The sequence below is a fragment of the Phyllostomus discolor genome, chromosome 1 (assembly GCF_004126475.2).
Source record: "Phyllostomus discolor isolate MPI-MPIP mPhyDis1 chromosome 1, mPhyDis1.pri.v3, whole genome shotgun sequence".
Taxonomy (NCBI): Eukaryota; Metazoa; Chordata; class Mammalia; order Chiroptera; family Phyllostomidae; genus Phyllostomus; species Phyllostomus discolor.
In genome coordinates, this window is record NC_040903.2 from 119,539,321 (window position 1) to 119,554,660 (window position 15,340).

Here is a 15,340-nt window from a genome sequence, read left to right on the forward strand (position 1 = left end):
CTTATGACAATTTATGGCGCATAGGAAACCCTCAACTGCTAAATAAAAAACGGGGCGGGTGGGAATGTTGATTTTTAGCAAGTTCGAGGGAATGTCCGAGAAAATCAAGTGGCGACACAGAGTACTTCCAGAGCTTGTAAAATAGAAAGCATGAGTATACAGGACCCCCCGGGCTCCGGGTGAGTTCGACTGGAGTCCCGGAGGGGCGAGGGCAGCGACTAGAGTGACTCAGTGATGCACCCGGGATAAGGTAAGCACATTTCCAACCAGACACAGGGAAGGACGCTCTCGTCCTTCAGTATAGGGCAAAACAGAGTTCAGGGTCCTGCCCTCCGTCAGCCTACATTGTTTGGGGCAGCCTCCAGACAAAAAGAGCCGTAGAGGTCACGGGGATACCGGCACCTGCCACGCCCGCTGTGCCCCGGAAGCAAGGTAAGTAGCAGATCGGCCCTGGTCGAGGGAAGGGGCGGAGCACACGGGGGAAGGGGCGGGGCCTCGGCGGTGGCGCCAAAACTCTAACATGGCGCCGGAGCGATTGAGGAGCCGGACGGTCTCTGCTTTCAGGTTGCGCGGCTTGCTGCTCCGGGGGTGAGTGGGATGGCTAGTTTGTGGGACCGCAGGGGAGAGCCAGGGCCGAGCCGCAGCACGGGGCAGCGGGATTCTCCACGTACTGGGAGAGATTTCACTTTAAATGACAGAGACCCTTAAAAATTTCTAAGAAGCTAAGTGCCTTTGGCTGGGCTCAGGTTGCGATACCTTCAAGATTTCTCCGACGCTGGCACTGGGTCGGAAAGCTTCACCCAGGCGCGACGAGACTCCCCTGCTGCAGGTGCCAAACTGAGCTTGATAAGTGGCGATCTGCGTCGCAGCAGCGGTTTATTAGCTCTGTGACTTTGGCACCTGTCAGTCCATGAAGTCTGCCTCCGCAAAATGGGAATCAGAGCAGCGCTGCAGAGCGTGGTCACTGAGATCTCAAGGGAGAGAGCTGGGAAAGCCCATATGCAGTCAGTAGCTGTCAACTTACGTTGTTGCAGAAGTTGTAGGCCCTGCCAACCTTCCTAATTTTGGATCAGGTACTATTCCAGAGAGAATTCCTGGACAGTAAAAAGTGGGTAGGTTTAATGCATGTTCCTAGGTCTTCTGGGTCATTTCTTTTTCTTTTTTCTTTTTATCCTCCCTCCCTCCCTCCGTCCGTCCCTCCTTTCCTTCCTTCTCTTTAGAACTTCTCTGATAGGTTTCCTGGCCATATCTGTGTTTTCTAGGACCTACAGAATGAACCTTTCCAAGATTTTTCTTATTAAATCTGCTTTAAAAAAAAAGAATACAGTGTTTACATCTTTGAATGCCTGCCAGATGGGATATACTTTCCTGTACCAGATTTTCATTACAACTGTGTGTGAAGGGTTTTTTTGTTTGTTCGTTTTTATAATGGTGAGTTTTATGGGACTTTCAAGTTTGCCTTTGGGTTAGTAGTTAACAAGGGCAAGAATGGATATACTCTGGGAGAAAATAATGAATTTCATTCCCTTGATCCTTGACATTTTGGAAATATAAGTAATTGGTCAATTTTTCTTTCTTTTCATTTAGAATTTGACCCAATATTAAGCTATCATTTATTAATTAATTGTGAGAAATATACTGAAATCTATTAGCTGAAAAGCACTGTGCTAGGGTAAGACAGTAGGAGAGAGTAAGACACTGTGGAGCTTGGGAGGCAGACAGTGCATTAGTTATTTATTGCTGCATAACAAACTGTCCCAAAACTTATTAGTTTAAAATAGCACATACTTAATATTTTCTCACGTTTCCCATCAGTCAGTAATAAGCAGGCTTAGCTAGGTGCTCAGCTTCCAGGTCTCTCTCAAGGCTAAGGTCAAGTTGGGGTCATCTCCAATGTCAGTAGGGTAGGATTCACTTCCAAGCTTTTTGGTGCTTGGTAAAACTGAGTTCCTCCAGGGTTGTTGGGCCGAGGACCTCAGTCCTTGCTGGCTGTTGGTTGGAGGCCATCCTTAGTTCCTTGATATTCAGGCTCCCCAAATGTGGCAGCTTGTTTTATCAAACCCGGCAAGAGAGTCTGCTTGCAAAATGGAAGTCAGTCTTTTGTAACCTAATCATGGAAGTGGCATCTTGTCACTTGTAAAATTTTACTTTTAAAATTACAATACAGTAAAATATTCTCTCACTTTTGCTATATGCTATCATTAGAGGCAGGTTACTAGGTACAGCCTGCACTCAAGGATTGCACGTGAATGTGAACCAGGATGCATGGAGTATTAGAGGTCATCTTAGAAGTCTTTATCTGCCATGGATATTAAATAATTCACAATTATTTAACTTCAATTGTGAAAAGTATTCGAGGAAAGAAGTGCTAGTATAGTGTATGCTTGGGTGTATAAATAGCTCTAAAGTCAAGGAAGGGCTTTATTGAAGATTGGTTTGAGCTGAGTGTTAAAAGATGAGCAGTATTTAACTAGGTGAAGAAAAGTAGGGAGAAATGACCATTTTAACACCCTGAGTCAGGAGAGCACCAGAAAAATTAGAGGCACTGGATGAACCTAGACTTGGCAGGGCCACATCCTGTATAGCTTTTTGGGCTTTGGTCTATCCTAAGAGCTGTCCCATGCGTTCTTGATTCACCCAAAATGCATGTGATTTTAGGGACTCAACATCAAATACTTATGGGCCACAGTTGGTGTGCTTAGCTCTCTGCCAAGGGATGACACAGTTCCATTTCTCAGGGAGCATTATCTGTTGATATAATAAATTGGAGATATGTGACACCCACACATGAAACAACAAGCAACCTGAGACATAGAACAATTGTGTGATGAGTATAATAATGACGGAAAGTGTAAAGTTGTGTGCTACAAATAGAATGGCATGTAATTAGCAAATTGTTGAATACACAGTGCTCATTGTGAGCATTATTGGTATTTAAATTAAGGAATCATGTAGTACTTTTTTAAAATTTCAGCTGTATTGAGGTTATTTTGTTGTTATTGGAGAGATTTGTGTAATTTAATATGAGTGTTGCTCTAGTGTCTGTTATGTTCAGGACATTGAAGCAGAGGTAGTTCTGCCTTGAATGTAAGGTAATAAATTGCACGAGGCTAATGTAATGTGTCAGATCTAAGGTATATATGAGTGAGACTTAATTTCAAGAAGGAAGGGGAGATTGCAGCAGGTAGGGCTGGGGTAGGAAGGCTTTTTAAAAGAAGGACGTGATTTGGGGTTTTAAGAACAGTTATATATACAAGGCACAGAAGGGAGAACTTGTTCAGTGCAGGAAAGGTGGGTACTGCTTGCAGGCTGGAGTGAATAGATCTTGATTTCAATGCTAGACTGATGAGTGTTTGCCAGTTTTTGTCATAAAACTTTTAGCCTTAATTACCAAATCACCTACCTCATCTTTTCTTACTATCTCTTATCAGCGAAGCTATTAAATACCTCACAGAAGCTCTTCAGTCTATCAGTGAAGTAGAGTTTGAAGATGCACTGGAAAAAATCATCGATGCAGTTGAAAAGCAACCCTGTAAGTAACATTCTGATAGCTCTTAAATTGGTAATATACTTCTACAGCCTCAATTAGACTTATAGACTTAAATGGAAGTTGAGGATTCAGTATTTTTAAAAAATTTGTTTGTTTGCTTGTTTATTTATTTTTAGAGAGTTGAGAAGGGAGAGAGAAAGAGAGGGAGAGAAACATCAGTTGGTTGCCTCTGGCACACACCCTGACCTGGAATCAAACTGCAACCTTTCTCCTTGTGGGATGATGCCCAACCAACCAAACCACACTGGTCAGGATGATGATTCAGTATTAAGATGTCCCAGCCTTATGGGACATACCTCTGGTAGCATGTCTTCCCAAGGGGTAACTTCTTGTTTCTTTGGAACCTCAGAGACCCTTTTACAGCTCTTCCCCCTCATGGAGGTGTCACTACCACATTTCTGTGCTTACCTTCTGATTTTGGTCTGGTCCTTTATGCTCACTTTTGTCTTGTTGTGCATGCCTATAACTTTGTCTTACTTAACTTAGGTACTCCTAAAAGGTAGGGTAGGGGGAGTAAGGGAGCAGGACTAACTCCCTTCATGCTTCAGCCTTTCTTCAGGGATCTTTTTGTTAAGTACTTAGCCTTTTGCCACAATTTTGGGCCTACAAAGGAGGAATGCTCTTTCACACACAAAAAAAGTCCACTGTTTCTAGAGCACTGAAGGAGAGAAGTGGGTGCAGCTTGCTCTCATATGATGGATAGATGTTAGTCTCTTCAATTATATAGAAAGAAATCTGTTCTGTGAGATAGGAAAAAATGGTATTATATTTCATGTTCACTTCTGAAGGCAGAATTTTAAATATAACCTTGTTTTCAAAAATTTCTTTATAGTTGAAAATTTAAACAATAATTAAATTTAGAAAATTAGTATTTGTAAAATTAAGATGGCACATGATATTTTGCCTGAGAACATACCAAAGTGGTTAAGGGTGCCCAGTCTGGAATCAGGCTTATGTTTGTGTTGCTCCCCAATCCTTCTGGCCATGCTCTTGGTTAGGTTGTTCAACCTCTCAAAGTTACACTTTCCCCATCTGTAAGATACGGGCATGTGAACATCAGTCATAGAATGTCTAATGGGAGAGTGTTTGTAAAGTACTGAGCATGGTGACACGCACACATTTACTAAGGGCTTAATAGGTGGTAGCTGTTACTGTTATTGTCACTATCATGGCTACTGAAACACAGCACGTGTGATAAAAAAGTTATACTAATGTAAACTTATTAAACCTAAGAGCTTACAATTTTACTAAACAATAACCAGAACAAGAGGGCATTTGACTGTGTATTAAGGTACTATAAGTGTATTTGAGTGCAGAAAATTAAGGTATTTGAGGTATGGCTTTTGTTAATGTTCTAATATTTTTTTCCTCCTAAAAACTATGTAATAAGAACCTCCAGGTATGTCTTCAGATTATTCATAAGAAAAAGCTATCTGTGGGAAGAACTAATTTTTACACTTGTTTTTAAAATTTGACTTTGAAATTCTCTTTCCAGTGCCATCCAACATGATCGAACGGTGTGCAGTGGAAGCAGCAGTCCAGGAATGCAGTCAGTCAGTGGATGAAACCATGTATGTGAAAAAAATGATTTTTCCCCCATGTTGGAGGGGTTATTGAGTGCTTATTTTAAATTATTTTCATGGGGGAAATTAATTAGTGGTCAACAATCTTGTAGTGGTTATGTCTTAGTGTTTCCTTTAAAGTGATAGCCTACATTATAAACCTCATTATCAGTTGACTCCTCTCTACTATTTTCTGCTAGGATTTGAGATAATTGTGTAGTTTGTACCATGACTACTTTTTACCTCTTACCCCGCATTATATTCTGTAGGTTATGAGTGAATTGAATATTTGGAAATATAATTGACTTTTGCTCTAAGGAAAGTGCTGAACTCAGAGAAGCTCAGAGGCTTACCTTGGGTCACGTGGTGAATGGCAAATGATATAGAACCTCAATTTTATGACTTTCCCCCATTTTGTGCTGTTAGAGCTTAGGAGTTTACATGCCAATCATTCCTGGATTTTATTTCTCTGAGTATCCCCCTTTCTTTTCATATAAAAGTTCCTTTATAGTTGAAAATTTACAAAATTAGTACTTGTAGAATTAAGATGGCACATGGTATTTGCTTCTTTGAAAATTCAGAGAGTTTAACTGGAAAAAAACATCTGGGAAAAATTTTTCCTATTTGAGGAAATATAGATAATTGAAAGGAGTCATTACTATCATTTTGGTCAGCAGTTTTAGTTCCCTGTCAGAACTAAGAGCTGCTAAAACAATAGAGGAAGTGTGGAATATTAACTTTATTGTTGGAAACTCAGTATTTAAGATACTAGAGAACAGTGATGTACCCCTGAAGCCATCAATAAAAATTTAAAATGATTATATCAAAATGTAAAGGTGATAATCATAAAACAGGCATTAAAGTTCCCTGTCGTTTTTGTTTAGCTATCGATACTTATTTATATGTTCCAGTCAGCAAATGTAGAGGTTCAGTAGGTACTGAATGGTAAACAATCTTTACAACTTCAGTTGTTAGAAAGTCGTAGTATAGCAGGAGAGAGGCTGTCATCTTTATAGATGAAGAAATGCCATAATGAGTTCAGTAACTTGCCAGGACTGATCCACTAGAAAATGTGCATGCATGCCACGTTTTCTTCAAGTCTGGGATTCTTTGCTCCTGTTGACTTAGTGCTATCACCAGGGTAGCAGGAATGTTTCTGAGTTTCGGAGATAAACATATAATTTTATGGAAGGTTTTTTTGGTTAGGATATTTATGCTAGTGCTGTGAATTTTTTTCAACCTCTTTCAAACATGGTTATGTTATTAACAGGATCTGAAAGTAAAATTATTTGTTGATTTTCCTTCTTTGACTATAAGTATCTAGGATGTTACCAAAATTTTGGGGGTTCTTTTTCCATTTCACATCTTTTTCTGGGACATTTTTGCATAATATTTTGGAATAAAAAATGTCAAAAATGAATTATATCATTTAATAATATTGTTCAAAAAAGTACTACATATGGGGAGAGATTTTATTCAAATATGACTTTTTATATCTAAATGTTCTTTTTCAATACATGACATTCCTCATTAGAAATTAACTTGATTATTTTTGTTTGCTTGGAATATCAGCAATGCTTTCTTGTGTTTAGGGAGGAAAATTCACAAGCTAAACATTTGACTCCCATAATTTTTTTTTTTTTTTAGATTTTACTTATTTTATTTTTAGACAGTGGGGAGGGAGGGAGGAAGGGAGGGAGAAAGAGAGGGAGAAACATCAATGTGTGGCTGCCTCTCATGTGTCCCCTACTGGGGACCTGGCCCACAACCCAGACATGTGCTCTGACTGGGAATTGAACTAGCAGCCCTGTGGTTCACAGGCTGGCACTCAGCACACTGAGCCACACCAGCTAGGGCCATATTATTTTTGACAGTATAAGAAATTGTGTATTTGATCTGTAAAAATAGTATGCATGTGTGACATGAGATTATAATGCAAGTTTTTCATCTAGAATACTTATGTTTTAGTAAATCAGATCTATGTTTTTGGGGATGTTTTTCAGAGAACATATTTTCAATATCATAGGAGCATTTGATATTCCACGCTTTGTGTATAATTCAGAAAGAAAGAAATTTCTTCCGTAAGTATTCCATCTATTGATTTCCAAGTGTACCTTTTTTTTTTAGAAGGTATATAGTCTCATAGTTCATTTTTGTCCTACCTTTGTGTATTCAGATAGTCGTAAATAGGCATTCCTTTTTTTCTAGTCTATTAATGACCAACCACCCTGCACCAAATTTATTTGGAACAGCAAGAGATAAAGCAGAACTGTTTCGTGAACGATACACCATTTTGCATCAGGTAAGTTGTCGCGGTGGGGAAGAAGAGACCATTTCCACTTAGGTAAGACTTGGGGATAATTAAAGGATGGAATTTTGTAGTCTAAAGTTTGTCATTCAGTAGACTGTTATTGGGCTCTCTCTGAGAGCCCAATGTAAGGAATACAGAAATAAAAAGATATTTTCCCCTTAGCAATTATGATGATGATAAAAATAGTAGCATTTATTACATGCTTTTGATATGCCAAGCATTGTTTATCACTTTACGGACATTATTTACCTTATTTAATCATCATAATATCAATGTAAGTATAAATGCCATTATTCCCATTTTACAGGTGAGGAAACTGAGATCTAGAGAAGTTTAGTAAATTGCCCAAAGATCTGTCTGAGTCTGGAGCCCAACCTTTGCCTACTACTTTAGACTTCCTTTGGGCAGCTTATCGTCTATGAAGTTGAAGACATTTGCACAAATAAAATATAAAGTAGAATTTTATACATGCTCTACATGAGATACAAACATTCATTCAATGGAAAAATCAGGGAAGTCTTCAAGGAAATGATGGCGCTTGACATGGGCATTGATTGCTTTGCTCTTAGGGCAGTAGGGAAAATGTGGTGTGAACACAGTCACAGCAGAAGGAAAAAGTGGACTCTGTTCAGTACATAATGAACTATCAGTACACTTTGCATGGAGAGGAAGGCTCATAAAGAGGAGCATTATGGGATAACTTGGAAAGGCAAGTGGGAGCCTGTGGGTGTGCCTTGGATGGCATTCTTGAGAGTTGGGCCTCTGTTCTCTTGGTACAAGGAACTTTGGAATATTAGAGAGACTCAATTGAAGCTGGGGTTTTTTTAGGCTTTTTCTACCAGAAGATTTTCAGGGTGAGTTAGAGAGTGAGAGAAGACTCACAAGAGTCTGGTATTAGTCCTGGCATAAATGATAGTCAGGATGAAGGATATGGCAAGTGCAGTAGACAAGGGGACAGCACTAGGCCAGTGGAAGCCATAGTTCATGGTGACTGGCTGGATGTGAAGGAGAAGGGGGAGAGTGAAGACTCAAAGATGGTTAGGGTTTTGAATCTGAAAAAGTAGGATAGAATAGTGGTAAAATGTTAACAAATAGAAACAAGAGAATGTTTGAGGAAGATGATGACAGGTTCTGTTCAAAACATTTGAGTTAAGTTTATAGTAGGCTATCAGGTAAAAGGTTTGTCTAGACCAAAGAATCCATCCGGGTAGAGAGAAATTTAGGGTGCATCTGCCTACAGTAATAAATGGAACTATTCAGGGGTGGGATCCTGAGAGGAAGGTGCAATAGAAAAGGGAAGAGGGTAGAATTTGGAGGCCAGGCTAGGGTGGTGTTACATGGCAGAAACAAATGTTCGAGGAGGAGAGGATTGACAACAGGCATAATTAGTGAACAGGCTGAAGAGAATGAGTACCAGCTTATCTGTTCTGCACTTTCTTCACCTGCATAATGCTGCCAGGTTGACTTTCCTGAGACGGAGCTGTGATCATGGCATGACTTTGCACAGAATTCTTTCGAGGAAATCTACTGCCTATTGAATTAAATGGAAATTATACTTAATATTTGAGATGTCACACATTTTTGGCCTAATCTCTACTTTTACTCTAATCATACCATTCTAGAGCCAATACTGAAGTTTGGAATTATTGTTTGTTTCTTCCAATGTTCTGTGACTTTGCTCAGACTACAGTCATCCCTCGCTATATCGCGTTTCCCACGATGCAGCTAAGCCGCAATAAGTGAGCCGCTGTGTAGCGAGGGACCACTGTATACTTCACTGGTGAGAACCCATATAGAATTTTATATGTTGTTAAAATTACGTAGGTTTAAGAGTGTAGAAAGTGTTTAAGTATTTATAAGAGTGTGGGAAAGGTTAATAAGAGAGTGGGAAAGGTTTATAGGAGTGTGGGAAGGGTTTATAAAGCCTTTAAATATATATAAATAGTAAAATAAATATAATGCCAATACTTCTCGGATTTTTACCTATCGTGGGGTCTCTGGAATGGAACTCCCGCAATAGGTGAGGGATCACTGTATTTACTCTCTAGACAACTCTTCCCTCTTATCTCTATTGTTGAAACCCTCTGAATTCTGAGAGGCTGTTCTCAAATATCTCTTCTTTTCTGAGGCCCTTTTTATCTCCAGTTTGTTGCAATTTTTTCCTTTTCAAACCATTGACTACTCATTAGTTCCCCTACTTGACTTCCTGGCGCTGGCCCTGCCTTGCATGGGTGCTTATCCCTGTTGTCAACTGCAGATTCCTTGTTTGTTTCCCCTGCCCCATTAGGTGCAGTGCTTTTCAGAGAGGATGCTTAGTAAATACTACATTTCTTTTCTTTTTAAAAATTATGTTTTAAAGCCTATTATATTATTTTGAGGGTGTCACTTAACCCCCTGAGCCTCATTTCTTCTCAACTGTGAAATAAAAGGGTTACATTTTATTTCAGTCCATTCATATTTTCATCACAATTGTCTTCCTGAAAGAAATCTGATTTTATTGTTATTCTGCTTCAAAATCTTTGCTTTCCATTGTCTATAAGGCAAACTTCTTTGCTTGGGATGCAAAGTCTGTGCTATTAGGGTTCTTTTATTAGAGATTACAGAAACTCAAATTGACTGGAACAGAAAGAAGTGTAGAGGTCCATCATGGGTTGACCCAGGTGCCCACACAATATCATGAGGCATCTGCCTCTTTCTATCTCCCAGCAACTTTAAAATTCGTTTTACTTTCTAACAAGTTCTGAGGTGACAGAGATGGCCACTAGTAACCTTAGCAATAGTTTCTTATTGGCTCAGCTTGAGACCCTTGCTCAGTCCTGAACCAATTACTGATCAAAGGAGGACCTTGATTCATTAGCCCTTGGTGGCCTATCTATAGAAGGGGGAAAGGGCACCAACTGTGGCTAAACTGCATGGACCCACAGTAGGGTAGGGAAGGCTTTCCAAACAGAGGCTCCAGCTTATCTTTTGCCTTGTCTGACATACTGCCTCACACACCTCATGTTGCAATGGTTCCTAAATACTCCTTTACTCTTACAACTCTTTCACGTGACACATCCCTTCCTCTGCCCAAAGTGTCTTGTCTTAGCCTCCTTTTGTTTCCTACTAGCAAAGTCTTTTTTTATCATTAACAATCTCATTAAATGGCCCCTTCTGCCAAGATTCCTTTTTATTTTGTATCGTGACCTCTTGGTACTCTCTCTCACTGGCCCCCATGCTCTGAGGATGACAACTTGGTTTGTTGTCTTCACGTCCACATGCCAGAGTGTGCTGCTGCCAGGTACACAAGAGACTTAAAATGTTTTAAATCATTTTATTTTTATTTTTTAAATTATATATCTAGATTTCTGTATTCAGTTATGTGGATTTTCAAATTTGAGAATAGATAATAGAAACATTAAATTTAAGGACTGTGTTTTGTCAGGGTACTATTTTAATGAATCTTAGTTTTAAATGTCTGCTTCAGTAATTCATGGGAATCTTTCTTTCTTACAGAGGACCCACAGACATGAACTGTTTACTCCTCCAGTGATAGGTTCTCACCCTGATGAAAGCGGAAGCAAATTCCAGGTTAGAACATTGTCCTAGTTATTTAGGGGGTGTAAGTATATAAGTTTAATAGTTATTGCTCATTCTAATTTATTGAATTTTAAATGAAAATGAACCACTAGTAACTTTAACTAGCTAACTGATCTGTGCCTGTATACTGTTGATAAAGTCTGTGCCCTATGCCCTGGGCCCTACAGACCTCTAATAAAAGCAACAATTTCCTTCTTTGGGGCAGGACCTGAGGCTGTGGTAACCCCCAGATAGTCTCTGGCCACAAGACAGATCCCTAGTTCTTCTGATCCATTTGTTATATACTATACTGGCTTTCTGTCCAAACCTCAACATTGCCCTTCGCCCTCGCTCTTACTCCAAAATACTGGTCCTTGTCCAGCCCATCCCTCTAGTGACCACCACACATTTGTTCAACTACAGTGGACTATATCAGTTAGAGTGATAACTTTATATGAGCACTAAAGAAACAACATTCATCGAATGAATGAGAGAGCCCAGACAGGCCACAGGGTTGTGGGGACCCAAGGAGCAGAGGTGAGAGGGGCAATTTCTTTCATGTGTGCGCCTTCCACTTTTATACTCTTATACCTCAGAAAGTGATTATCAACCAGCACTGTCGCTTTTGTACCAGCAGCACACGTAATCACTGTCAGTCCATCTGTGGCTCGGTTCCCTTCATCAGCACACAGAACCCACTGGGGGATAGTCCTTAGCTACTTGTGTCTGGGCCCCACCATTTCTGTAAGGTTCCAAATAGGTTGTAAGGAGGCCCAGGCTCTTCTAAGGTTCAAATTCTCCACCAAGTTAGATCAGCAATCATGGAGATGAGTAATCTGATAGATTCTAAAACAATAATACCAGATAATGACCAAATTAATGTTTGATGACACCATAAGGACAAGACATTTATAGTATTTGACAGTTTCTGCTTTTAACTTTTACTAAAAAAAATATAGTATGTTTTGGAAATTGATATTACTTATTTCTCTCTCTCTCTCTCTCTCTCTCTCTCTCTCTCTCTCTCACACACACACACACACACACACACACACACAAGGTTTCCTATGGCAACTCAGATACTCGTAGTATGGAAGCAATATTTCTCCTCTCCTCTTTACCAAAGTAACTTTAAGACTTAATTATTTTGCCCTGGCTGGCGTAGCTCAGTGGATTGAGTGCGGGCTGTAAACCAAAGCATCGCAGGTTCGATTCCCAGTCAGGGCACATGCCTGGGTTGCAGGCCAGGTCCCCAGTGGGGACCATGTGAGAGGCAACCACACATTGATTCTCTCTCTCTCTTTTTCCCTCTCTTTCCCTCTCTAAAAATAAATAAAATCTTAAAAAAAAACTAAAAAAAGAATTAATTATTTTATTCTTTTCAGTCTTTCCAAGCTGTTTAACTTTGTATCCCTGATGGTACCTTTCCTCTTTGAACTGCCACTTATAATACCTATATGGTGATCTCACTTTATGGGCCCCAAAGGTGGTGTCCTCGGAAATCCTTACTTGTAATTTTGTACTCCTGTGTTGCTTGCTTGCTTGGTGGATTGGTTTTATGTGAATTTCAATATTTTCCCCAGTCTTTAAATTGTATTTTTATTCTCTTAATTGTCTTTTTGAAGAACTTGAGTTCTTAATTTGTTGAAGTCCAACTAATAGTTTTTTTTATTGGATATTTTTGGCATTGTTTTTAAGAAATCTTTACCTGACCCAGTTTTTAGGATACAGGTCTAATATATATATATATATATATATACATATACATATATCCTTAAGTATTTCATTTTGTAAAAAAACTATTTTAAATGTACATTAAACTGTGTTATTTTAGGTTCATGTTTTTATTTTTATTTTTTATTAAATTTTTTGAAGATCATTTATTTATTTATTTATTTTTAGAGAGGGGAAGGGAGGGAGAAAGAGAGGAAGAGAAGCATCAATGTGTGGTTGCTTCTTGCATGTCCCCACTGGGGACTTGGCCCACAACCAGGCATGTACCTTGGCAGGGAATTGAACCAGTGACCCTTTGTTTGCAGGCAGGCACTCAGTCCACTGATCTGCACCAGCCAGGGCTAGGTTCATGTTTTTAAAGAGGAACTCCAATATGAAATTTAAGTTATTATTTTGGGATGATGGGATTACATATGCCTTTATTCTCTATATTTAAAATTTCTCTCCTTTACTAAACATCTATTCTTTGTAGTATATACCATTATGTGATAAAGATAAAAGAAGCTCTATCTGGTAATTTCTATAGAAATGAAAAATTTTATACCCATTCATCCAGCAATTCTGTTACTTTTTGTAGGTTGAAATTATATTTTCTAAGTTTTATTTGATTTTCTACTATAAAGTAGGTAAAAATACTGAAATATACACTCAAAATTATTTATAAAAAGATTAGTTTCTTAAAAGAATATATATTTTTTTAATTTTTATATCTTGAGAGAGAGAAAGAGAAACAAAGATTTGTTGTTCTGCTTATTGTTGCATTCATTGGTGGATTCTTGTATTTGCCCTGAGCAAGGATTGAACCCACAACCTTAGTGTATCAAGATGATGCTCTAACCAACTGAGCTACCTGGCCAGGGCCGGAATATATATTTTTAATCGTTAAGGATTTATTTTGTTTTATTTTAGCTTAAAACAATAGAAACCCTATTGGGCAATACAACAAAAATTGGAGATGTCATTGTTCTTGGAATGATAACACAGTTAAAAGAGGTAAGTTAAACTTAATAAGCCTCAAATTTTTATGTGCATCCTTCAGATTGATGAAATGTCAGTTACAGATAGCATTTCTACAGAGTAGAAGAGCCTAGTCCTCACTGAAAGCTCTTAACCTCAGTTATCAAGTAACCTTTCTATCTGTGTTTGCTCTCCTGGTAGACATCAGGAAGGAATGTCTTATACTGGCCACCAGATTGCAATAATCTGAAATTAGTCCCCTGTTGACCTCTGATTGAACTGAACATACTGAATTTCTGAAAAAGCAAAGCTTCAGACCACATCCTGGTCCCTTGGAGACACTGCTGACTCTCTTGGGTGAAGCACCTGGTGAGGCTCTTATGGCAGCCAGGAAGTGTTCCTCTTGCCATCTCTTGATCTTCAGTGGTCATTCTTTAGGTACTAGGAATCTCAATTAAGTGATTAGTCTGAAGTCACCAGGCTAGTAAGTAGAAAAGCCTGGACTAGGAATTGTTGAGTTTTGGGGTACACTGTACTCTCTACTGTATTGTTTTGTCAAAATTGTCAGTGCTTTAATTATTTAAACATAGTATTCATTTTTACATAATAGTGGACATATCTTTTTTAATTTGTTTTTAGGGAAAATTTTTTCTGGAGGATCCGACGGGAACAGTACAACTGGATCTTAGTAAAGCTATATCCTTCACTTTTATTTTTTTAAATCTATATCCTTTACTTTTTTTAAATCTGTGAATTACAGAAATTGATTATGTGTCATTCTCAAATTTAGCTATTTGGTTTCCCAATGTAACTTTCATATGGTGGTGGTGTCGGAATTTAGAGACATAATCCTAAATAGAGACAAAAATACTTTAATTCCCTCTTATTTGGAGAACCCAGACAAATCACTGGGGAAGTTTATAACATGCTAAGAATGATCTGTACTGTCAGTGTTACCAGGTTATATCCTACAATCACATATATGGACATTAAAACCTAAATTTTTTAAGGTGTCATCTATTCAGTTTCAAATGGGAAGTCTTTGAATTTATCATTTAGAAGTACTGTTGGGTCCAAAATGTATGTTGACTTTATCACCACCTCGAGCATAGAAATAAAATTCTTTTCCTCAACTGTGTATACCAGTTTCACAGTGGTTTATACACAGAATCATGCTTTGTCTTAGCAGAAGGTAAGTCAGTCTGCTTTCCTCCTGTCCTCATCATTCTCCAGTAAAACCATTTCTGCATTGGTTAAAATATGTTAATATGGTGTAATTGGGAGAGCATTCATTACGAGAGCATACTTTCAACAACTTTAAATAACTCTCAGACTGCTAATGGGCACAGGTTTCTTTTTGGGTTGACGAAGATATTCTGAAATCAGTGATGATGTTTGTACAACTTGTTATATATTTAAAAACCACTGAATTACATACTTTTAAAGGTGGATTGTATGGTATGTGAATTATATCTCAATAAAGTTGAAAACAGATTTTACGTAGGGTCATAAAATGAAACATTTCCTAATCTCTTTACTGACACATGTATTGTGAATAAAATGAAAAGCTTTAATTCTGAATCTATTTCTATTTCATGTTTTTTAATTTTTAAAAAAAATAGAACTGAGATTGTCTCTGGATCTAAAGTTGTTCTCTAGCTCAGTGGG

General features: G+C 38.4%; 1 protein-coding gene across 3 annotated transcripts in view; it reads left to right on the forward strand.

The window, feature by feature from the left end:
- Window positions 1–483: 483 nt before the first annotated feature.
- The window catches only part of POLE2 (DNA polymerase epsilon 2, accessory subunit), a 30,340-nt gene continuing 15,483 nt past the window's right edge, over window positions 484–15,340 (forward strand). For all 3 annotated transcript variants that reach the window (XM_028506168.2, XM_036028721.1, XM_028506169.2), the window contains exons 1-9: window positions 484–588; window positions 3,432–3,532; window positions 5,046–5,121; window positions 7,116–7,193; window positions 7,321–7,414; window positions 10,919–10,993; window positions 13,625–13,708; window positions 14,312–14,368; window positions 14,816–14,864. In XM_028506168.2, the coding sequence (XP_028361969.1) occupies window positions 521–588; window positions 3,432–3,532; window positions 5,046–5,121; window positions 7,116–7,193; window positions 7,321–7,414; window positions 10,919–10,993; window positions 13,625–13,708; window positions 14,312–14,368; window positions 14,816–14,864 (682 nt within the window). In that variant the 5' untranslated portion in view covers window positions 484–520. The remainder of the gene's footprint in view (window positions 589–3,431; window positions 3,533–5,045; window positions 5,122–7,115; window positions 7,194–7,320; window positions 7,415–10,918; window positions 10,994–13,624; window positions 13,709–14,311; window positions 14,369–14,815; window positions 14,865–15,340) is intronic.